This window comes from Bufo bufo, chromosome 9 (assembly GCF_905171765.1).
Source record: "Bufo bufo chromosome 9, aBufBuf1.1, whole genome shotgun sequence".
In the NCBI taxonomy this organism is placed as follows: domain Eukaryota; kingdom Metazoa; phylum Chordata; class Amphibia; order Anura; family Bufonidae; genus Bufo; species Bufo bufo.
In genome coordinates, this window is record NC_053397.1 from 50,128,341 (window position 1) to 50,153,910 (window position 25,570).

Here is a 25,570-nt window from a genome sequence, read left to right on the forward strand (position 1 = left end):
ATTTACCAAATCTTTGTAATATACGTGCATTAAAAATGTAAATCTTGAAGTTGAGTTCAAAGGGGCTGTGGTTGCACAACGTATATTTACAATCTCATGCCCATACTGGATGTTCTGCAAAGATTCAGCAGCAGCCAGGGTCTGCCAAATCTCAGTTTTGTTCCAGAATTTCTTAATTTTTAATGCAAGTGTATTAAGTGTTATGGCAGAGGTCCGTGCCCAGTGCCGTTCCACATCTCCCACTGGTCGGAGCCACCGCATTCCTCACCCATCCTGCTGCCGCCTTTCTCAGTGATTCATCTTGCCTTTCCTTCTTGATGGGCTCAGCCTTTAGGGCAATGCAACACCTCTCAGATTGTGTGGGCTGTGGCCTACTTCTGCCCCCCTCTTTGCACTTGAGAAAGCTCTTTCTGACTTTTAAAGGCCCAATGCGCATACCTTTTGTCTTTCCCAGCCAATTCATGGCCACCGTGTGGTACTTAAGGCACCTTCCTCTAGGGTGGCTGCCTGAGCAATTGATTCTAGTAGTCTAGTGTCTTGCAAAGTTGTGCTGTTATCTTGTTAGCCTGCCTTTGTACTGATCTTCAGCTGGATTTAACCATTCGCTTCCTGACACGACCTCAGCTTGTTCTCCGTACTTCCCCTGAGCTGCCTGCTCTGACTTCGGGCTATTTATTGGATTGTACAAACTCTGCCTGTCCCCGATAATGGTCTTGACCGCCATGAGCCAGCAGTCTACTGAACAGAAACTACTCGAGGAGGTATCAGCCTGGTGTTTCCCTGCAGCGGAGTCCAGATCCCTGTACAGGGGTTAAAGGGTAAAGACTAAGGGTACTTTCACACTTGCAGCAGAGGATTCCGGCAGGCAGTTCTGTTGCCGGAACTGCCTGCCTGATCCGGCAATCCGGACGCAAACTGATGGCTTTTGTCACACGGATCGGGATGCAGATCCGTCTGACAAATGCATTGAAATACCGGATAAGAGGGACTGAACTGATGCTTCCTGAATGGAATGCTCTCCATTCAGAATGCATTAGGATAAAACTTTTATTGAGTATTGAGCTCCTGTGACAGAACTCAATATCAGAAAACAAAAATGCTAGTGTGAAAGTACCCTAAGGTATTGCCAGGATAACGCACTTTGTAATAGCACTAGGCCAAATCTGTTCAGCAGACACAGCAGCTTCTCATCCGCTTTGTAACAAAGGATTGCAGCAGTTCTCATGCATGGTTATAGCAGAATTAAAGAAATTTGAGAACCACTATAATATGTTTCAGCATGATACATCCTGTAGTGCGGGGACCTCTTAGGTATATCTGCAGTCTTTCGATACTGTTATTCTTTTATCCAAAGGGATTCCCCAATTAATTGGGCTAGAGCAGGGCTGGCCAACCTGCGGCTCTCCAGCTGTTGCAAAACTACAACTTCCAGCATGCCCAGTCTGCCTACAGCTATCAGCCTACAGCAGGGAATGGTGGGAGTTGTAGTTTTACAACAGCTGGAGAGCCGCAGGTTGGCCAGACCTGGGCTAGAGAACAAACAATACCCTTATGGTAAACCTGATGTGTCGCCTGTGGAGGTCTTCGCATGCCTCAGATTTCACACCAATGCGCAGAAAAAAAAATTGGGAATTTGAATAAAATTGCACCATGCTCCATAATATGCAATATCACAGAGAGAGTCACCCCTGGAAAATGGAGAATATCTCCATAATATAGCATCCAACAGAACATCCTACAACTAGTTTAGTGCTCTCATTAAGAGAAACAAAATAAGAGTATTGTAGGTTTGATACCTTTTAATGGCTAACAAAAATAGACGTAATGATGTTACATAGCGAGCTTTCGAGACATCACCAGTCTCTTCATCAGGCGTACTACAAGAATATATGAAGAAACAGCAATATATATACAGTAAGAACAGAGGCATGGGGGAATGAATGGACATTTGAAAAAAAAAAAAAACAGAACAACATATTAAAGATCTTGAGAATGAGTCCTTAATTATCTTACAGATGAGGGGTGTGAAAGTTTTATGGTCTCTAAATTGATATCATCTCAGAGACCTGGTGCCCCAACTATGTCTATAGAAGACTCTTTAGATCTTGTAGTGTGTCATAGATCCCGGGGACAAATTCAGTCCAGTATTCAAAGTGTCAAGCAGTGTTATAAATTTGTATTCCCAAATTCTTCTAGCTTTTGGGGATTTGAAGTTACCTTTTAATATGAGAACTTTCATGTGTTCTACATTGTGTCCTGGGCTACAGAAATGCTTAGCCACAGGAAAGTGTAGCTTCTTCTCTTTAATTGTGTGGTGGTGGGACCTCATCCTTGCATTGAGTCTCTGTCATGTTTCTCCAACGTAGAGGCCTCTAACAGGACATTTAGTGCAGAGAATCAGATAAACAACATTAGATGTAGAACATGTGAATGTCCCAGGGATCCTATAGTCCTGCTGTCTGTTGGGGATCCGGATCTTATCTGTTGTCATTTATATGGGAACAGGTTTTGCATCTTCTTATATTACAGGGATGGGTTCCTTTTTCTGTGGTACATGGCCTTGAACTTGATCTGATCAGAATGTTCCTTAGATTTGGAGGTTGTCGGTAAGCTAGTAAGGGGGGATCTGGGAAGATTGTTTTTAGTAGTTCATCCTTACGTAGGACATGATGTAATTTTTTGGCAGTTTTCCTCAGTACCTTTTAGTTGTGGGTTGTAGGTCACAACCAGAGGTACGCGCTGGTTCTGTTTCTTTTCATTGTATTGGAGAAGTTATGAATAGGGTGGAGAACCGCACTCAATTCAAATGTCCCTGGTGCCAATCAAGGGCTGCGAACAGCCAGTATACATGTAATGAAAATTGAGGCACTCAGGTTTAGGTTTTTGCAATCAACTTTTTTATTTTTTCAAGTTTTTGCAGTATTTTCATCCAAAAAGCCCAATTAGATCCTTGGTGCAAACAGTATATTTAAGACCAGACGTTTCGGTCATTTCAGACCTTCATCAGTGGTCACATTTTTTTATCTGTTCTGAAGGAGAGGCATGGACATCAGGACTTGGATGTACCTAAACCTGAGTGCCTCAATTTTCATTACCTGTATTGGAGAAGTTGACTTCTGGGGATCTTGGTGGCTCTTGTGATCTGATCTTCAATTGAAGCAGGATGATAGCCCTGGTGTAAAAATGTCCTTTTCAGATATTGTAAATGCTCATCCCTGTCTGATGGGCTGGAGTAGATTCTGTTCTATCTGACGGCTTGACTATAGATGATGGACTTTTTAATATGTTTGGGGTGGAAGCTGTCCCATTTGAGGTATGTAGGCCGATCAATAGGTTTCCGATACAGGGATGTCTGTATTGAGCTGTCTATGGTGGTGTCCAGAAATCTGACTTCTGTGTGGGAATAGTTGAGGGTCAGGTTTATGGTGGGATGGAATTTGTTGAATTGTTCATGAAATTTTATCAGTTCATGTTCAGAGTCGGTCCAGATTATTAGGATGTCATCAATGAAACGGAAGTAGGCTAAGGGTTTCTTGAGGCAGGATACCAAAAAGTCATTTTCCAGTTTTGCCATGAAGAGATTTGCATATTTCGGTGCCATTTTACTGCCCATGGCGGTCCCAGTGCACTGTAAATATATCTCCTTGTCAAAAGAGAAATAGTTATGGGTGAGGATGAATTTGGTCAGTTGTAGTACAGATTCTGAGACGATCCCATTCGCCTCCAAGTATACTCGGCAAACAGTTAATCCATCATTGTGCGGATATTCGAATACAAGGATTCCACATCCATGGTTGCCAAGATTGTGCCTTTAGGGTGGGGACCTATGGTTGACAGTTTGTTCAATAAGTCAGTGGTGTCCTGTAGATAACTTTTTATGTTCCTCACTAATGGATGCCCTCTATCCAACCAGATTTTTCAGTGAGGGTTCCCACACCTGAAATGATCGGCCTCCCTGGATTCCCTGCTTTGTGTATTTTGGGAAGCATGTAGAATACTCCGATCCTGGGATTCTCAGGTACCAAGTCTGCAGATAAAGGTGGCGCTATAGTCCTTTTGAACACGTTGGACTATGTAGAAGAAGCACACTGACAACTCAGACACACAATACTATATCAAAATGGAGGGAGACCCAACTCAGTAAAATGGCACCGCAATATGCAAATCTCTTCATGGCAAAACTGGAAAATGACTCTGGTATCCTGCCTCAAGAACCCCTTGGCCTACTTCCGTTTCATTGATGACATCCTAATAATCTGGACCGACTCTGAACATGAACTGATAAAATTTCATGAACAATTCAACAAATTCCATCTCGCCATAAACCTGACCCACAACTCACTCAATTTAGAGACCATAAAACTTTCACACCCCTCATCTGTAAGATAATTAAGGACTCATTCTCAAGATCTTTAATATGTTGTTCTGTTTTTTTTTTTTCAAATGTCCATTCATTCCCCCCATGCCTCTGTTCTCATTGTATATATATTGCTGTTTCTTCATATATTCATAGATTGACTTGTTATATTTTCAGTCTGCTTTCCTTTTTGCCCTGCCTGCCTCTACATGCCTCTGCCTACGACTTCACCCTCCTGTATCTATTCTTTAAGCTTTTCCTAGTATTTGACAAAAATCAATTTTCACGGCTTTGACTTAGATAAGACTATCACGTGGAAGCTCCACAACGGTATTCTACATTATATAGACAGTTGCGCTGCTTGCATTTTATTTTAATGGAACTCCATAGATACGTTCCCTATTGTGACAGGCAGATAATGAAATACCCCAATCTTTAGGTCTTCTCAGTCCAGTTACCAACTTATTTTCGGTGTGGGCAATTGAAAAATGATTCGGCACGTCGTAGATGGTATTAAATTCGCATTTAATCTTCTGGATGTGCCTGATGTCATTTGTCTTTGTAATATGGCTGTCTGAAAGGTGCGCAATTTCATATCTTTGATTTTTTGCTAATGTTACATTTTTTTTTTTTTTTCTGGGCAGGCAGCCATCCCTTAATTCCAGATAGAAGACCAAGGTATCTAGTTTAGGAAGTTAGATGCAATTTGTTAGGATGGGCTGTAGAATTTGTGCTTTGAGAAGTCCGATGAGATACAAGTTGGAGGCCTGGTTTTGCATTTATTTTTTATATGCATTGTAAGGGTCCATTCACACGTCCGCAAATGGGTCCGCAACACACCACGGACGTGTGAATGGAGCCTTAAGGGTGAAATCCGCAGCATAAATTGGCATACTGTGGATTCAAAATCTGTACCACAGGCCAGTTTATGCTGCCTATTTGTTACGTATGGGTGAGGGAGATTAAAATCTTCTCCACGTTGCTGGATCTGCCTCACAAAAATCCCTGGCGATAAATTGGCACCGTTTACTTCCTGTGTGGGTGTACCTCTATTATACCATTTCTCTATTATTCCACCTGAAAACCTGTGAATAAATCGTTCACTGGATGTGTCTATATTCTCCTTGTCAGTAGGAAGTTTTTACCCAAAAAGCTGCCGCTTCCTCCTTTAAAGGGGTTTTCCAGTTTGCATCAACATCCTTTTAAAATAATCCTTTATGAAGGTCGCTGTAATTCTGTAATATATTTCTTGTACCTTTTTTTTTTTTTTTTTTTTTTTTTTTTATTGCTCCTATCTCCTATTCTGGGCTGTGGTCACACGATGTCCATGCAGCCCTTTCTTATTTCCTGTCATGTCCATGGGTGGGGCAGTGATGGTGTCTATGTCACTAGCTGGGAATTGTTAGGGGCAGTGATAGGGCAGTGTCTATGTGACTAGCTGGGTGGGAGCAGCTATCAACTAGCTGGGCGTTGGCGTACTAAAGGTGTGGCAGGGAAAGGAGAAGTGCATCATGGGTTCAGTTGGATACAGCAACAGGAAGAAATGCTATATTCAGGATGGCAACAAACCTGAGGGATTTGTTTATAGGTCAGTAGAGTCCTAATAGAAAGTATGGGGAAGATGTATATGAGGTAAGCAACTACATGAGCATAGCCAATAAAAAGCATAGTAATAGTGAAAACCCCCTTTAACCTTTTTCCCGACATTTGGTATACATGTATATCATGGTGCAGTAGGGGGGTGGGGTGTGGAGCAGGCTCAGGGCTGAGCGTACCATAAACTGTGTGTTTCAACTGTGTTATACAACTGACACCCATCTGCAGTGGCCGGGATCGGAGATCTCTCTGATCCTTTCTGTTGGAACATTTATTGTAGATGTTAAATTCAATTTTTAAAAATGGTCCATTTATTAATTAAATGATTACTAAACAATAAAAAAATATCAGGATAAAATTATTGCGTTGTTTATATTGCATCGTGCACTTAAAAACAAAAATACACAATGCCAGATTTTTCTTTTTTTATTTATTTAATTTTTTTGAGCACCTCACAACAATCCCCCACCTCTCCCCACAATAAAAAAGAAAGTGATTAGAAGGTTCCCCCTGGAAAAAAGGCCCAACCTGACCCATCGATTTGGGGAAAAAAAAAGCTATAGGCTTCAGAATATGGTGAATCTCAATTAAACCAAACAGCAAAGGTTTTGCCTTTTTTTTTTTTTTTGCTCTTTTTTTTTTATATTCCGTCAGAGAGAGAGAGAGAGATATAATAATAATATTATTATTATTATTATTATATTTTTTTTGTTTGTTTTTTGTTTCTCAGTATTTTATCAGATACATAAAATTTTGCCAATAAAATATACAGCATGTCTTGCAAAAAAAAAACAAGCCCTTATATGGGGCCTTTTTGGAAGGCAGGGATTAAAAAACTGAAAAATGGATGTGACAGAAAGGCGTTAGAGGAGTGGTCACCTCGCCTGACATGTCTGTTTTAGTAACTACTTGCATTACCTGTGTAGTAACAATTCTGGAGCATCTATTATGACTTAACTTCATAGCAAACGGCTATTGATTCATTCGTAACTTCCAACAGGAATAATAATGGAATGGTACAACAAAGTCATAAGAATAGATGCTCCTGAATTTTTATTACATGATGAAAGCAAATAGTCACTAAAATAAACATGTCAGATGTTACAGGTCCTCTATTACGTAGAGAAAGTGAATACAAGCCACGTACTAATGTATTGTGATTCTCCATATTGCCTCCTTTGCTAGATGGATTCATTTTTCTATCACATTATACACTGCTCGTTTCCAGGGGTTACGACCACCCTGCAATCCAGCAGCAGTGGCCATACATACACACTATAGGAGAAAAGCGCCAGCCTAGACACACTCCCGGTCACCAGAGAGGTTTCCACGTTTTCCTATAGTGTGCAAGCATGACCAGCCTGCAATGCAGCAGCGATGGTCGTAATTCCTGGAAAAGAACAGTGTATAATGTGATGGAAAAATAAATCAAACCAAGTAAGTGCCTTGTATTAACTTTGTCTACATTATAAATCCCATTTGCGGAAGTGAGAGAACCCCTTTAAAGAGGGTTTATCCCCCACTCCTGAGAAAATGTTCTTACAGGTGCACAGTTTAAAAATTTAAATTCTACAAACACCTTGGTCAATAAAACCACTGATTTATTTAAAAGACTTCCCCAGCACATTTTCTTGACCGTCCAGGCCAGATCCTTCATTTTACTATTCAACTGGATCGACACCACCAGTGCATGCAAGGGTGTACGAACTAAACTGTTATCAACAAAGATCAAGTACCAAACTACCCAATATATCAAAGTTTATTAAATAGACATAAAAGAACATACATACACATAAACAGACATGTGGAGACAATATAAAGGGCCATCTGCACCAGCTCATACCTATCCTGTAAGATCACATGCAAACTATGATGTGGACTACCATATGAGGGCGTGACAATCTATACATAGATGTATATCTCCTCTCAATACATCCTAACAATCATTATGCAGACCTAGCAGGCATGCGGGATAGGCATGTTACAATACATGCTAGCTAAAAACCGTGCTTTCCCAGTATTAAGATCGGACGCAGTGGAGACAACAAGATAGGTGCCGACACCAATATTTGCTATGTCCAGGGAATGAGGAATAGCAGTCTGAGCTTTTCTTACCCAATGTTCTAGGTGTATGTGAAAACAGGATGCGCGGTCGCTGGCTGGCGTGCCCCTCTACGCGCGTTTCGCGTTTTGGTTCTTCAGGAGGAGTCATAGACCACAGCAGCACTCTTGATGATCCTTGACCTTAGCTAACGGAACCCAATAGTACTTACTGTTCTCCAGGAAAATCTGCAGCCGTGGTCCATGTTTCTACACACCATCGATAGCATTGTACCTATGGTATGGTAAAGAAGCCACCAGAGCTGGTAAGAAGCCATACTATTGGCACCAGCCCGTTTCTTCATTCTTATCTGATATGAGGAGATTGTGATATGGCATAGCCTTAAAGGGGTTGTCCAGGTTCAGAGCTGAACCTGGACATATTCCCTTCTTCCCCCACTTAGCCTCTCTGACATTTCATGCTCCGATGCTCTCCATTGCCCTACGCTGAATTGCTTTCTCTGGAGGATCTGGTGATGTACTGAGCTTTCCATGGGGAAGGTAGGCAGAGGCTCCCACCTTGCAGTGAGCCTGGTGACGTCATCAGCACTAATGGGTTGGGTTTAGCGCTAAAGCCCACCCATCAGTGCTGGCGACGTCAACAGGAATACTGCTATGCGGAAGCCTCCGCCTAGCAGTGAAAAAATGTAAACTAAAAAGCCCTTGCACTGCACTATATATATATATATATATATATATGTGCAGAATTATTAGGCAAGTTGTATTTTTGAGGATTAATTTTATTATTGAACAACCATGTTCTCAATGAACCCAAAAAACTCATTAATATCAAAGCTGAATATTTTTGGAAGTAGTTTTTAGTTTGTTTTTAGTTTTAGCTATTTTAGGGGGATATCTGTGTGTGCAGGTGACTATTACTGTGCATAATTATTAGGCAACTTAACAAAAAAGAAATATATACCCATTTCAATTATTTATTTTTACCAGTGAAACCAATATAACATCTCAACATTCACAAATATACATTTCTGACATTCAAAAACAAAACAAAAACAAATCAGTGACCAATATAGCCACCTTTCTTTGCAAGGACACTCAAAAGCCTGCCATCCATGGATTCTGTCAGTGTTTTGATCTGTTCACCATCAACATTGCGTGCAGCAGCAACCACAGCCTCCCAGACACTGTTCAGAGAGGTGTACTGTTTTCCCTCCTTGTAAATCTCACATTTGATGATGGACCACAGGTTCTCAATGGGGTTCAGATCAGGTGAACAAGGAGGCCATGTCATTAGATTTTCTTCTTTTATACCCTTTCTTGCCAGCCACGCTGTGGAGTACTTGGACGCGTGTGATGGAGCATTGTCCTGCATGAAAATCATGTTTTTCTTGAAGGATGCAGACTTCTTCCTGTACCACTGCTTGAAGAAGGTGTCTTCCAGAAACTGGGAGTTGAGCTTGACTCCATCCTCAACCCGAAAAGGCCCCACAAGCTCATCTTTGATGATACCAGCCCAAACCAGTACTCCACCTCCACCTTGCTGGCGTCTGAGTCGGACTGGAGCTCTCTGCCCTTTACCAATCCAGCCACGGGCCCATCCATCTGGCCCATCAAGACTCACTCTCATTTCATCAGTCCATAAAACCTTAGAAAAATCAATCTTGAGATATTTCTTGGCCCAGTCTTGACGTTTCAGCTTGTGTGTCTTGTTCAGTGGTGGTCGTCTTTCAGCCTTTCTTACCTTGGCCATGTCTCTGAGTATTGCACACCTTGTGCTTTTGGGCACTCCAGTGATGTTGCAGCTCTGAAATATGGCCAAACTGGTGGCAAGTGGCATCTTGGCAGCTGCACGCTTGACTTTTCTCAGTTCATGGGCAGTTATTTTGCGCCTTTGGTTTTTCCACACGCTTCTTGCGACCCTGTTGACTATTTTGAATGAAACGCTTGATTGTTCGATCACGCTTCAGAAGCTTTGCAATTTTAAGAGTGCTGCATCCCTCTGCAAGATATCTCACTATTTTTGACATTTCTGAGCCTGTCAAGTCCTTCTTTTGACCCATTTCGCCAAAGGAAAGGAAGTTGCATAATAATTATGCACACCTAATATAGGGTGTTGATGTCATTAGACCACACCCCTTCTCATTACAGAGATGCACATCACCTAATATGCTTAATTGGTAGTAGGCTTTCGAGCCTATACAGCTTGGAGTAAGACAACATGCATAAAGAGGATGATGTGGTCAAAATACTCATTTGCCTAATAATTCTGCTCTCCCTGTGTGTGTGTATGTGTGTGTATATGTATATGTATGTATGTATGTATGTATGTGTGTGTATATATATATATATATATATATATATATATATATATATATACTCACCTAAAGAATTATTAGGAACACCTGTTCTATTTCTCATTAATGCAATTATCTAGTCAACCAATCACATGGCAGTTGCTTCAATGCATTTAGGGGGTGGTCCTGGTCAAGACAATCTCCTGAACTCCAAACTGAATGTCAGAATGGGAAAGAAAGGTGATTTAAGCAATTTTGAGCGTGGCATGGTTGTTGGTGCCAGACGGGCCGGTCTGAGTATTTCACAATCTGCTCAGTTACTGGGATTTTCACGCACAACCATTTCTAGGGTTTACAAAGAATGGTGTGAAAAGGGAAAAACATCCAGTATGCGGCAGTCCTGTGGGTGAAAATGCCTTGTGGATGCTAGAGGTCAGATGAGAATGGGCCGACTGATTCAAGCTGATAGAAGAGCAACGTTGACTGAAATAACCTCTCGTTACAACCGAGGTATGCAGCAAAGCATTTGTGAAGCCACAACACGCACAACCTTGAGGCGGTTGGGCTACAACAGCAGAAGACCCCACTGGGTACCACTCATCTCCACTACAAATAGGAAAAAGAGGCTACAATTTGCACGAGCTCACCAAAATTGGACTGTTGAAGACTGAAAAAATGTTGCCTGGTCTGATGAGTCTCGATTTCGGTTGAGACATTCAAATGGTAGAGTATGAATTTGGCGTAAACAGAATGAGAACATGTATCCATCATGCCTTGTTACCACTGTGCAGGCTGGTAGTGGTCGTGTAATGGGGTGGGGGATGTTTTCTGGGCACACTTTAGGCCTTTTAGTGCCAATTGGGCATCTTTAAAATGCCACGGGCTACCTGAGCATTGTTTCTGATCATGTCCATCCCTTCATGACCACCATGTATCCATCCTCTGATGGCTACTTCCAGCAGGATAATGCACCATGTCACAAAGCTCGAATCATTTCAAATTGGTTTCTTGAACATGACAATGAGTTCACTGTACTAAAATGGCCCCCACAGTCACCAGATCTCAACCCAATAGAGCATCTTTGGGATGTGGTGGAACGGGAGCTTCGTGCCCTGGATGTGCATCCCTCAAATCTCCATCAACTGCAAGATGCTATCCTATCAATATGGGCCAACATTTCTAAAGAATGCTATCAGCACCTTGTTGAATCAATGCCACGTAGAATTAAGGCAGTTCTGAAGGCAAAAGGGGGTCCAACACCGTATTGGTATATTTACCTTTTTCTTGGTGATGATCTATCCTCTGGATATGTCATCAGTATCTGATCAGGGGGGTGGTTCGACACCTTGGACCCCTGCCGATCAGCTGTTTAAGTAGGCAGCGGCACTTGCAGTAGCACCACGACCTTCTCGCAGGTCAGTGACGTCACAACTATGTCACACGGCCTGGGCACAGCTTAGGCCCATTGAAGTGAATGAGGCAGAGCTGCTATACCAAGCAAGGTGCAAGAAGGCCGCAGAGCTCATAGGAGTGCCGGTGCCTTCTCAAACAGCTGATTGGCGGGGGTCCCGGGTGTCGGACCCCCACCGATCAGATACTGATGACTTATCCTAAGGATAGATCCTCACTAAGAAAAAGATAAAGAACCTTTTTAAAGATGACAAAATCCATTGGGTCCTGAGATGATTACAGTTATTTGAAATGGAGCAATCTTCCTGCACATTTTAAGGTAGAGAGATACTGAGTGTAGTTATATGGTGCAGTTATTACAATCAGTGAAGATCCTGGTTGAGTTTGATGCCTCATAAGGAGCCATTCGCATTCTTCTGATGATACGTGCCAATAATAATCCATTTTTACTTTTATTTTTTTAGTCATTTTTGTGTTTTAGCGATTCATTTGAATGCATGCTGATTTCACTTTGCAGTTAGAGTTTATGTAGCTGCATAATAATTGGATGTTTTCATAAAGTAGTAATATTCTCAGAATGAGCTGTATGGCACTTCTGACACACAATGATTCCAATGTCGAGTACTGTAGGACTACGTAGTCCGGTACACAGTGCAGTTCGTTAGAAGGGTTTTCTCATTGTGTGCACAAACCTTTATTTTTGTGTAATGAAAAGTCCTACAGAGTTCTGAAAAGTAACTTCATTTTCAAGATCTCTGCTTGTTGTCAGGGAACAGACATTTAAATTGCAGGCTGAAAATTCTGTACTGATCTAGCATTTCTTACTGCTGAGTATTTATTACAGTTGTATCCAGTACTGATCATCGCTTCTCAAAGTTTTCCTTCAGGGGCCTAGCAGCCAAGCCATAGAGACATCAGAGCCTCTCTTGGCATGAAATATCATTATTACCACCTACACAGCTCAAAGAGCAACCACACAGAGAACCACTATAATTTAATTATTTCCTTTATTGGATATCCAAAAACATTATATGGTATATCAGTTAAAAATATACAAAAAACAGTACGTAATGGGAACGCTACGGTGTAATGACAATTATATAAAAACAGAGAAAGCTCCAAACCAATAAGGGACTAGTATCCCCCCATGGGCGGCTGCTTCAGACCAGGGTCAGTAGGTACTATTGCACTTGCACTTTATATTGTGTGTGTTTTTCTTCCCCCCCTCTCCTTTGGCAGCCTCTGCTTGTTGTGGGCTGCACCCAGACTCACACCCTTTCAATTGTTTAGAGTGTGCTTGTATACATATGCTGGGTGCTTATGTTGCTATGTGTGCCCCACCAAGCTGATACTGTCTTATTTGTGCATGGGGGGATACTAGTCCCTTATTGGTTTGGAGCTTTCTCTGTTTTTATATAATTGTCATTACACCGTAGCGTTCCCATTACGTACTGTTTTTTGTATATTTTTAACTGATATACCATATAATGTTTTTGGATATCCAATAAAGGAAATAATTAAATTATAGTGGTTCTCTGTGTGGTTGCTCTTTGAGCTGTGTAGGTGGTAATACGAATAACTCCATGCGAGATATTTATGATACAAGTGTTTTTTTGGTGTTGCATGAAATATCATGTGGATTATTTGCTTAAGGACACTTATTAACGAGGTTGTCCAATCTTCTGGCCAGTGTTCCTTCTGGTCTTCATCCTCGGTCGTCATTCTCTGCGCCAGCCTCTGATCAAACCTTATTTTCTGTTTCCATTCTCTGACAGCAAGCAAAGATTGTGTAAAAGGTGAGAGTGGTTAAAGAATACACTGGGCAAGTAATTTGAGTGTGGTATATTCATGATGGGAGTGCTCCCTTTGCCTCTCCTATCCCTTTTATGGGTGATTGAAAGCTGGTTTTTGTTCCTTTGCATAGACTGCCATCTGTCAGGTAGGCTTCATGCACACAGCCCTTGCTGTTTTGTGGTGACAAAATATGGATAAAACACTGACACCATGTAATGCAAGGCACCAACGAAACAGACCAGTGAGGGTGAAGTCAAAGGGGTTTATTAACAAAATAAACAAAGTCCAGGTGAACTTCACTGGGCAAACATCAGGCAAACAAAAAACAAAGGAAAGCCAGGAGTAGTCCCGATCCGTGCATAAGTCTCTGTGCAACTTGCCAGGTAAACGGATGCGTCACGGAAAGTCCCGGGTCCTGGGTCCCACTGGAACGGACGGAGTCCCAGCAGCCGTCAGTTAGTAGCTAGCAGTACTGACCTGGATAAGGAAGGATAACAGTGGGCACTGACTGACCTGGGAGTTCACCTTTTATGTGCCTGCTAACAAATCCCAGGGCGCCAAGTGTCCACTCCCCATAGGTCATGATCCTGCCCAACACCTGTGTACAAGGCTTTGGTCGGTCATTAGTCAATTAGACCAACGCCGGCCCCCTAATCTGCTTTGAACTTGCGGCCAGGTGCTATTCCCTTCACTGGTCAGCAAAGCACATAAGAAGCGCGACCGCGTATCCCCTTGCGAACCCGTTTTCAAACTTAAATCTGGATGCACGACAGGCTGTGCGAGTGTGCGAGCGCGTCGACATGGACACTGGAATGGAATCGGCAATAGGCACTGGAGGCTAGCTCGGCCGCAGCGTACTGCCACTAGCCAGGCCAAGCTGTCCCCGAAAGCCATGCGGTCTTCCCCCTCCGGCGCACATGCGCACCCATCCCCGCGTCAGTTCGCAAAGGGGTCGGAGCTGGTGTATCAATGGAGACACACGTGTAACCTGTCCCGCAGCTCCACGAGGACCCTTTTTGGTCACACCGGAGTGCGAGACAGGTGAGGATCTTACACGCCATGTGGCCGTGTGCATCCCGTACTTTCCTCTGTCCCGCAAAATGGACAAGAATAGAACAGGCTCTGTAATTTGTGGAACGGCTGCATGGATGCGGACAGCACACGGATGGCATCCGCGTGCTGTACGCGTTTTTTGTGGTCCAATAGAAATGAATGGGTCCGCTTGCGATCCACAAATAATGCGTATCGAAACGTGGACCCAAAATAAGGTCACGTTCACGAAGCCTAACTTCAAGGAGGTCAAGGGGAGCGTTGATGAGGAGGGGTGGGCCTGTCCTCACACTATGCTACCTTGCAGTATCAGTTACGTCAGCTGACTGATCATGTGAAGCCTTATCTCTCATCTCCTGACCTCCTAAACATTCATTTAAATATTCTTATCAATGTGAAAAGAGTTTAGCTATAAGGAGTGTTTTGAGGTCAGGAGATCAGAAATAAGGCTTCACAGGAGACGTCAGCGGAAAGAACTCGGTAGAGACAGCCTGCAAATAGACTGATTTCTAATTATATGTATCGCACTAACTGCTGAAAATTTTTAACAAGAAACAATTATTAAAAAAAATAATTATCAAAAAATGAGGCTTAAGCACGGTGCCTATTCTCCTTTAGGCCTCTTTCGCACAAGCGTGACCGATTGGGTCCGGATGCGTTCAGGGAAACTCGCACCATTTTGCAAGCAAGTTCAGTCAGTTTTGTCTGCGAGTGCGTTCAGTTTTTTTCCACGCAGGTGCAATGCATTTTGATGCGCTTTTCACGCTTGTGATAAAAAACTGAAGGTTTACAAACAACCTCTCTTAGCAACCTTCAGTGAAAAACGCATCGCACCCGCACTTGCTTCAGGATGCAATGCGTTTTTCACTGAAGCCCCATTTACTTCTATGGGGCCAGGGCTGTGTGAAAAACGCAGAATATAGAACATGCTGCGTTTTTCACGCAACGCAGAAAGCAGTGTGCACAGACCCATTGAAATGAATGGGTCAGGATTCAGTGCGGGTGCTATGCGTTCACGTCACGCATTGCACCCGCGCGGAAAACTCGCTCGTGTGAAAGGGGCCTTAAGAGATCAGTCCTGTATGGAGACTTACTGAAAGTACTCCAGGGTAGATGGACTAATTGGCAATCGTCCATGGGAAACGAGTATGCAAAGAGGTATCTCCCAAGGAAGAGAACCATCTCACTAACGTCACCTCTTGGAAGTGAGTCCCTAGGAGTCAAAATCCAATTTTCCAGCAAGCCTTTGGTATTTGACAAGGGATTATATATTCCCTAGTCAAATCCCATTGCTTGTTGGAAAGTCAGATTTTGTCTCGTAGGAAGCCATTTCCAAGAGGTGGCAGTGGTGAGATGGTTCTCTTCCTTGGTAGATACATGCATAAGCCCAAAATGAGTAAAATGCAATCATAAAAAAAAAAAAAAAAAAACATTAAGGATAGCCTTTAAAACCTTTCCTTCATCCTTTTTAGTTCTCAATGTCTCCTCAATCTACAGTTAGTCAGTGGAAGGTTTTAGTAAGTGCTGTTTTTTATAATTACATCTTCTGAGTGGAGCAAACTGAGCAATTTTTTTAAAAGAACTTTTGTCAAAATGACAGGCATCTGAGATATTGATATTTAGTTGTCAACATACATAATTGTCTCTCCAAAAGTGGGAGATAAAATGGTATAATTTCATATACCATCAACCACACTTTACCTCCGCTCCATGTAATTGTAACATAGAGAGGGGTAGATCCTGCACTGCCTCTAGATGCTATAACTGGTTTCCTAAAAAATATTTGATACAATAGTAAATTACAAAGTAATAACCAGCTGCCCGTCACATGTCCAAATGTTTGCTTTAAAATGCAAGCATTGTGTATCCTATCCTGGTTATGGATTTCCACTTGAGTGGAATTAAAATCTATGACAAGATTTGCTTTGCAGTATGAGCCCCATATGTTTGCTGTAAAGTTGGAAGCCTGGTTTAGGCTCTCTTCACAATTGGCATAGGCAACCTAATAGCAGCTGACCCAAAAGCTGAATGTACTGTAACCGTAGGCCCTCATGCATCCAGCATTGCCAAAAGTGTCTGTACACCTTTGGGACAATTTTTTTTTTACTGCATTAGGCCTCATGCACTCGACCGTTGTGTGCATCAGTGTCCGTTCTGTTTTCCGTGATTTTCTGCGAACCCATTGACTTTCAATGGGTCCGTTGAAAACTCAGAAAATGCACCGTTGTTCATCCGCATCCGTGTTTCCGGTCCGTCAAAAAAATAGGACCTGTCCTATTTTTTTGACGGACAACGGTTCACGGACCCATTCAAGTCAATGGGTCCGTGAAAAAACACGGATGCACACAAGATTGTCGTCCGTGTCCGTGGCTACTTTCACACAGAGTGATCCGCAGATCCGTCTGCATAAAAGCTTTTTCAGATCTGAGTTTTCACTTCGTGAAAACTCAGATCCGACAGTATATTCTAACACAGAGGCGTTCCCATAGTGATAGGGACGCTTCAAGTTAGAATATACTACGAACTGTGTACATGACTGCCCCCTGCTGCCTAGCAGCACCCGATCTCTTACAGGGGGCTGTGATCAGCACAATTAACCCCTCAGGTGCCGCACCTGAGGGGTTAATTGTGCGTATCATAGCCCCCTGTAAGAGATCGGATGCTGCCAGGCAGGAGGGGGCAGACCCCCCCCCCTCCCTCCCCAGTTTTAAATTCATTGGTGGCCAGTGAATCCCCCCATTATTAGTGGCAGCGGAGAGTTCCGATCGGAGTCCCAGTTTAATCGCTGGGACTCCGATCGGTAACAATGGCAACCAGGATGCTACTGCAGTCCTGGCTGCCATGGTTACTTAGCAATTTTAGAAGCATTATACTTACCTGCGGCTGCGATGTCTGTGACCGGCCGGGCGCTCCTCCTACTGGTAAGTGACAGGTCTGTGCTATAAGCAATGCGCTGCACAGACCTTTCACTTACCAGTAGGAGGAGTGCCCGGCCGGTCACAGACAGCGCCATGGTTGCCAATCGGAGTCCCAGCGATTTAACTGGGACTCCGATCGGAACTCTCCGCTGCCACCAATGATGGGGGGGAGGGGATTTTAATTAGGAGGGGGGAGAGGGGAGGTTGCACTGGCCACCAATGAATTAAATACTGGGGAGGGGGGGCATCACTGGCCACCAATGAATGTAATACAGGGGAGGGAGGGGGGTCTGGAGGGGTTAATTGTGCCGATCACAGCCCCCTGTAAGAGATCAGGTGCTGCCAGGCAGCAGGGTGCAGTCATGTACACAGTTCTTAGTATATTCTAACTTGAAGCGTCCCCATCACTATGGGAACGCCTCTGTGTTAGAATATACTGTCGGATCTGAGTTTTCACGATATAACTCAAATCCGATGGTATATTTTAACATAGAGGCGTTCCCATGGTGATTGAGACGCTTCAAGTTAAAATATACCATCGGATTGGAGAAAACTCTGATCCGATGGTATAATAGGGACTCCTGACTTTACATTGAAAGTCAATGGGAGACGGATCCGTTTGCAATTGCACCATATTGTGTCAATGTCAAACGGATCCGTCCCCATTGACTTGCATTGTAAGTCAGGACGGATCCGTTTGGCTCCGCACGGCCAGGCGGACACCAAAACGACTTTTTTTTTTTTTTTTTTTACTTTCCTTCATGTCCGTGGATCCTCCAAAAATCAAGGAAGACCCACGGAAGAAAAAACGTACACAGATCACGGAACTACGGAACCCGTTTTTGCGGACCGCAAAAAAAAAACGGTCGTGTGCATGAGGCCTTATGCTTGTTTTGAGTTCCAAATCATATATATTTTTTCAGTTGGTCTTTATTAAAAATTTTGAGCCCCTTTCTCTGTGCGGCCTTGAGATTCTCTATTAGCAGGCTCTGTATTTTAGTGTTTAACGTCGGGCAGCTCAGATCTGATTTCTGACCTTATAAACACTCATTATAACTCAATTATTCTCTTACTGATAAGAATGAGGCTTAAATAAGTAATTTAGAGAGGAGGTTTATTAGATGACCCCTGCACAAAGTAAAAGTAGCATTCACACAGCTAGACAAACAGTTAATCCTTTGTCACAGAATGGTTGAATAGTTTTAATAAAGACCAATTGAATAATTTTTTTTTTTTAGACCAAAATCAGTAAAATGCGATCATAAAAAAAAAAATCCCCCAAAGGTATACATAGCCTTTAAAACTAAATTGTTTCCCTATTGGACAGGTTTTGGTTCTAGATAAATGTGGGTTTCAGCAGTCCAGATCATGTGTATATTGCACATAAGTGAGAAAAGCCTCTTTTCTTCTATATTTTTGCTATGTATATGTACTCTGTATTTATTTGTACCGTAGTCCCAAGTGGAATTCTAAGTGGAATGTATAGATAAGTTGATTAAGAAATAATGTGTGTACAGCATGTTTCTGCCATGGTCAGCGATTGTCTGTCATAGTGCTGAGAATGTACATAAGATGTATAGGGGATCCATGGTTCTGGAGATCATAGATTGCCAGGGAATTCAATTAGATTCATGATTTGTTACGTTTACTCATTTGGAGGATTTGTGGGAAACAAAATGTAATTTTTATGTCTGTTTTCAGTTGTATTTTTAGTGTATTGTACATTTATATATACTCAAAAGTAATACGGCCTATAACGTAAAAACCTAGGCTTGCATCTATTGACCCCTCAGTGACCAGCAATACGCCTTTTTACAACGGCCACTAAGTGGAAGTAGGTAAAGCCACTGCCTTTTTATGGTTGCCCAGTCTAACACTGCATGAAGAGCGGGGGGCATGGCTGTAATATGTGAGCCGCCCTCCTGATCTAATGTCCTGGACTAGCAGAAACACCCACCTGAGCCATTTAACCTCTTACATGCCGCAGGCGAAGAATAGTGCAATATATTTTAGAAACTATCAAAAGATCGCCTATTATTGTCCCTTTTGTGAGACTATTAAATAGTTGGAAATAATTATTAAAAATATTCCATGTAAAAGAAAAAAAACTTTTTTTTTTTTTTCCCATTTGAAAAAACGCTTTTCAGTGGAAAAAAATGGCATAAAAAGAATCTCCACATATTTGGTATCGCCACATCTGTAAAGACCCGCACTATACAATTATCATGTCATTTATCCTGTACGGTGTTCGCCGTAAAAAAAAAAAAAAAAAAACAGAATTGCTGCTTTTTGCTTATCTGCCACTCAAAAAACAATAAAAAGCGATCAAAAACTGTTATGTACCACAAAATGATACCAGTGAAAACTACAAGGAGTCCTGCAAAAATCTAAGATAAAAAAGTTATGGGTCTTGGGATGCGGTGTTACAAAAACATGTTCTTTAAAAATAAAAAAATAAAAATAAAAAAGTATTGTGCAAAAGTAGTAAAATGTGAAAAAAAAAAAAACAACAACTATATGTATTTGGTATCCTACTGACTCAGAGAATAAGCTTATTGTGTTATTTATGCCAAAAAATGACCAGCTGAAAATGTATAATGTAAAAACTGACAGTATTGCTGTTATTTCCCGTCTCCCTTCCAGAAAGAGTTAATAAGAAACTTATGTGTACCCCAAAAAGGCACCATTAAAACTTGTGCTGCAAAAAAGAAACCCTCGTATGGCTACATAGACAGAAAAAACAAAAAATCCACAAATAATTCACTAGGCCACCAATTGATAAACAGAATCATGACCAGTTATTAGATAAATAGGTAAAAAACACTACTTAAAACCACATATAAGGTACTACAGAATATTATAGCACTTACCAAATCTAAGGTCTCTGGACTAACCTTGGGGCCAGAAACAACAGCCTGCAATTAACCGACCGAGTGGAGCAAAGGACACCCTTGACGTATGTCTTGCACCCAAAGCTGCTTATGGGGACCCCAGAGATTATTAGAAGTGTAAAAGTATGTTTAATACAAAAACTTGATTTAAATAAGGTCATTTTCTGATGACGCATTCCAACTTAAGGATCACCTTTATTTTACATAGATTTATTTATATTTTTATTTTTTTGCTTTTTATATGTTTAGCAGATTATTTCAATTCCTCTCGGTGCATACATTCAGTTTTCATGGGTACATCTGTCATCTTTCCTGCAGTGCCTTGCCACTTGGGAGTCCTTCCTTTCATCTCAGTCGTGTGACGAACAGTTTGACGCACAAGAAGAGGAGGGGTCCTGAATCCCACGAACAAGCCTTATCTGTGATATATACTATTATATGTATAGTAGTCCATGTGACCAAAGAAGTGACCTTAATTATAGAAGGACCAACTGGAGACGGCTCAGAACGTGCCCTGTAAATTGAGCACTGCCAAAGTTGATTCTGTCCTAGTCTTCCAGGCACCAAAATCAACCCGGTTAATTAAGGATCAATTATTCGGCTGCCAAGACTTTTTTGTATGCATGAAAGACACTTGGATCAAGCTGTGTACATCACCTATTATGTGTGCTCTTCAATTTATTTTGTATTTAGTAATTGTTTTAAGCATAATGTAAAAGAAAACCTTTTAATTAAAGTGTTTAATGCGACAAGTCTTGAGTGCATGGAGTTATTACGGAGCTGCGCCGCGGTTGTCAGCAGGTGACTTGACACTTGCGAACAAGACTAGAGAATGCATTTATGATAGAGAAGAGCTGTACACAGAACGTTTGTGTTAGATTATAGTGCTGGGAGATAGAGGAAAGAATGTCAGCCTGACCTTTTGGTCGATTCTGAACCAATTACAAGCAAGTAAGTGATTTCTATTTTTTTACTTTTTGGAATGTTCATTTCAGTAAAACTTTAGAAAGCGCCGGATGGACACCATACAAACACATTTTATTTATACAGTGAAGTCCAGTGTCCGATAATCTGCACAGAATCGCAAGATGATAATATATTTTTGAAAACCTGAAGGAAAATAATCAGAAAGAACCAGTTAAGTAATTTCTCAGTTAGGCCCCTTTCAGACGAGCGAGTTCCACACTCCGGACTCGCATAGTGAGTATGCAGCAGCTCCCGTCCTGACCTCCCAGCACTCAGTCACATAGCATTATATTGATTTATGATGCTATGTAACTCTTACAGTTCTAGAATGTATTAGATAACACTGACAGCATTGTGTCAGCGTTATTCAATACATTCCAGGACTCTAAGGCCCCTTTCACACGGGCGAGTTTTCCGTGCGGGGACAATGCGTGAGTTGAACGGACCCATTAATTTCTATGGGGCTGTGCACATGAGCGGTGATTTTCACGCATCACTTGTGCGTTGCGTGAAAATCGCAGTAAGCTCTATTTTGTGCGATTTTCACGCAACGCAGGCCCCATAGAAATGAATGGGCTTGCGTGAAAATCGCAAGCATCCGCAAGCAAGTGCGGATGCGGTGCGATTTTCACGCACGGTTGCTAGGTGATGATCGGGATGGGGACCCAATCATTCTTATTTTCCCTTATAACATGGTTATAAGGGAAAATAATAGCATTCTGAATACAGAATGCATAGTACAATAGGGCTGGAGGGGTTAAAAAATAAAATAAATTTAACTCTCCTTAATCCACTTGTTCGCGCAGCCGGCATCTCTTCTGTCTTCATCTGTAAGGAAAAGGACCTTTTGACGTCACTAGGCTCATCACATGATCCATCACCATGGTGATGGATCATGTGAATGACCATGTGATGAGCGTAGTGACGTCATCAAAGGTCCTTTTCCTTACAGATGAAGACTGAAGAGATGCCGGCTGCGCGAACAAGTGGATAAGGTGAGTTAAAATTTTATTTATTTTTTTAACCCCTCCAGCCCTATTGTACTATGCATTCTGTATTCAGAATGCTATTATTTTCCCTTAACCATGTTATAAGGGAAAATAATACAATCTACACAACACCGATCCCAAGCCCGAACTTCTGTGAAGAAGTTCGGGTCTGGGTACCACAGTCAGTTTTTTATCACGCGCGTGCAAAACACATTGCACCCGCGCGATAAAAACTGAACAACGGAACTCAATCGCAGTCAAAACTGACTGCAATTGCGTACCTACTCGCGCAGGTTTGCCGTAATGCATCGGGACGCATCCGGACCTAATCTGGACACGCTCGTGTGAAAGAGGCCTAAGAGTTACATAGCATCTTAAATCCATATAATGCTATAGGACCCGTCAGTGCTGGGAGGTCAGGACGGGAGCTGCTGCACACTCATGCTCAGAGTCCCGAATGCACGCAAGAGATAGAGAAGGGTCTGTTCAGTGATAGATGAATGACTTTGCATATTAGTTTAATCCGTTTTTTTCTGCCATTGTGTTTAGTGTTTCCGTTTTTTCCATCCTGTTGCATTAGTTTGTCATTTGTTTTTGTTTTTTTTCACACACATGAAAATAAAAAATAAAACAGAAGAACAACACCCAGCATCTGCTAGAAACCATCTGCATCTGAAAAATGGACTGCACACAGATCCTGTCCGTGTGTGGCCATTTCCTTTCACTGACCCATTGACTTTAATGGGACTAGTCCTGCATTAAAACTGATGAAGATCGAGCATGCAGTGATTTTTCCTGGGGCTGTGAAAATAGGTGTTCATGTTAATATGGCCATTGAAATTAATGGGCCAGTGCTCAGTCTGGGTGCTGTCTGTTGTGAGGGCGGAAACATTGCCCGTGTGAAATTAGCCATGACGATGGAGCCTGTGAAAAAAGCAAACATCCTATAGCTCCATAGGCACTCCTCATACAGTTATTTTCTCCTATGGGACCTGGTGTCATAATATGCCATCTGATGGAAGATACCGAAATCTCATGAAGTATAGTCATCACTTTTAATGTTCCCGTTATCCCTCTTCAAGGGGTGTTCCAGTCATTTAAAGTTATTCATTATCCGAGCACTATTTATAGAGATGAATGGAGCAACAGTACACATGCAAGGTGCGAGGTCCCTGTTCTCATGATCAGTGGGGGCCTCAGTGGTAGGAGCCATCGATCTAATAGGTATCACCTATTCTGTGGATAAAAGATAACTTGAAATTGCCAAAATACCCAATTTTTTTCATCTAAGCTCCCACAATGCACTGCTCATTGGTAACAGGAGACCATCAGAATTCCGAATTTAGCTGTAGATGTAAGAATGGAGTAGCAATTCAGGATTAGTGCCTGACTATACGAGATACTCCTAAAGTAGTAGTTTGCACAGATATCAGAGTTTTTCTGTGTAACTGCAGAATTTTTACTTCTCGTTGCATGGACAATGAAATGAAGACCTTTTATGACCCTTACAAAAAGCCAGTGGAAGAATTATGCTTCAGTACACACAGCTACATAAACACACAGCAATCAGAATATAATGAATCCAATTCACTGAGCATGTAATCAAACATAACAAGTGATTCAGCATCATAAGCGTATTACAAAGAGGCAGAAGAATAGTGCAATGGTTGCATGCAGTACAGATAGTCCTGGACCTCCGTGTTTTAATCACAACCCAGTATTTCCATAATTTTATCTATAGGCCTAACCAAGGATTTAGTGTATTTTCTGGACTATAAGAAGCACCTGACTATAGGAAGTACCCAGTATCAAACCTGTATAGTTTTTTTATGTTGTACTGCAGTGGAACAATAAAAGCACTTTTCCATCGACTGAGTTGTAAGACGGCTTGATTTTTTGATATGAGCTAATGTTTTCATTGTTACCATTTTTGGTGTGTACAGGACTTTTTTGATTGTTTTGTAAAGCAAATAAAAACGAGCTATTTCTCTGCAGTGATGATCATTATCACTATTGCTGCAGTGTGTAATGGGTATCACTAGAGGAGCAGTCAACATGTTGTACGCTAAGGATTGGGAATGGACCGGCTTGGGGCTGTGACTTTATTGATCATTTTGTGTTTTGTGTTGCAAGTGTTTGGTGCAACTTATTTGCCACCGTAATCCGGTCGTTGTGATTAGATGACCAAGGGCTCATCTTCTCGCTGCTCTGGGGAAAAAAAGTTCCCACCCTATATGTGACAGTCGGAGAACAAGCATGCTTGTTGAGTGGGATTTGAAAACATGCTGAAGTCCATGTTAGCCATCCCCTGTGGTCATGTACAAGGAGAGGAGGATCTGTGTCTCCCCTACTTCTTCTGCAGCCTATTAGCAGGCCCCCACTACCCTTAATCATTGTAACGCATGCATTCTAATCATTGATTTAAAATATCTTTAAGGTATTACAATTTACATTTTAAGAGTGACTAAAGTTTTGAATACATTTTTAAGGTCCCTAATAACAGCTTTCGTAATATACTTTATTAATATATTTTGTATTTAGCGATGTATGGAGTTGACACTTTACCAATGGGGCCGCAGCACAGGGAGAATGGGCAGGAACGCACATTGCTGCTTCTGCTCATGCACCCCGGAGGTTTACTAACTCCTGGCATAGAACATTGGTACCCTGTAACCATGTTCTAAGCCTGGATTAGCGGAGCGCCTCCTGTCTGTGCCTGCTTCACTAAGCAAAGAGCTAACATGCAGGGCTCTTAGTTTAGCGAAGCAGACAGAAGCTCCGCTCAGCTAATCCTGGCATAGCACATGGTTACAGAGTACCCATGTGTTATCCCAGGACTTAGTAAACCTCCGGAGGGCACAGGCAGGAGCAGCAATGTGTGTTCCTGCCTGTACTTGATGCGCTGCAGCCCCATTGATAAACTGTAGACTCCGTACTCCATACAACGCTGAGAAGTCAGCAGATTTTAAGCGCACAGGGAAAGGTACGCTTTAGAGGAGAGAAAGTCTATTAACAGTACAAAATACATTACTAAAGTGTATTAGAAAAACTGTTATTCGGGCATTAGTGACATGTCAACAAAAATGTATTCAAAAGTTTAGTTACTCTTTTTAAAAGACCTAAGCATTCCTGAAAAATCCTTGCAGAATGGAAAGGGTAGCTAGGGTTAATAATGTAGAAGACAACACACTGAAGGAATTTATGAAGAATGCAAGTGCTGGTGCTGCTGTGTCCTGGATGGGGG

The 25,570-nt window shown here is 42.0% G+C and overlaps 1 protein-coding gene across 1 annotated transcript in view; it reads left to right on the top strand.

Annotated features, from left to right (window-relative positions):
* SNX7 (sorting nexin 7) overlaps window positions 1-21,117 on the top strand; it is a 95,966-nt gene extending 74,849 nt beyond the window's left edge. The window contains exon 9 of the mRNA XM_040406797.1: window positions 20,690-21,117. Coding sequence (XP_040262731.1) covers window positions 20,690-20,770 — 81 coding nt within the window. The 3' untranslated portion in view covers window positions 20,771-21,117. The remainder of the gene's footprint in view (window positions 1-20,689) is intronic.
* The last annotated feature ends 4,453 nt before the right edge of the window (window positions 21,118-25,570 follow it).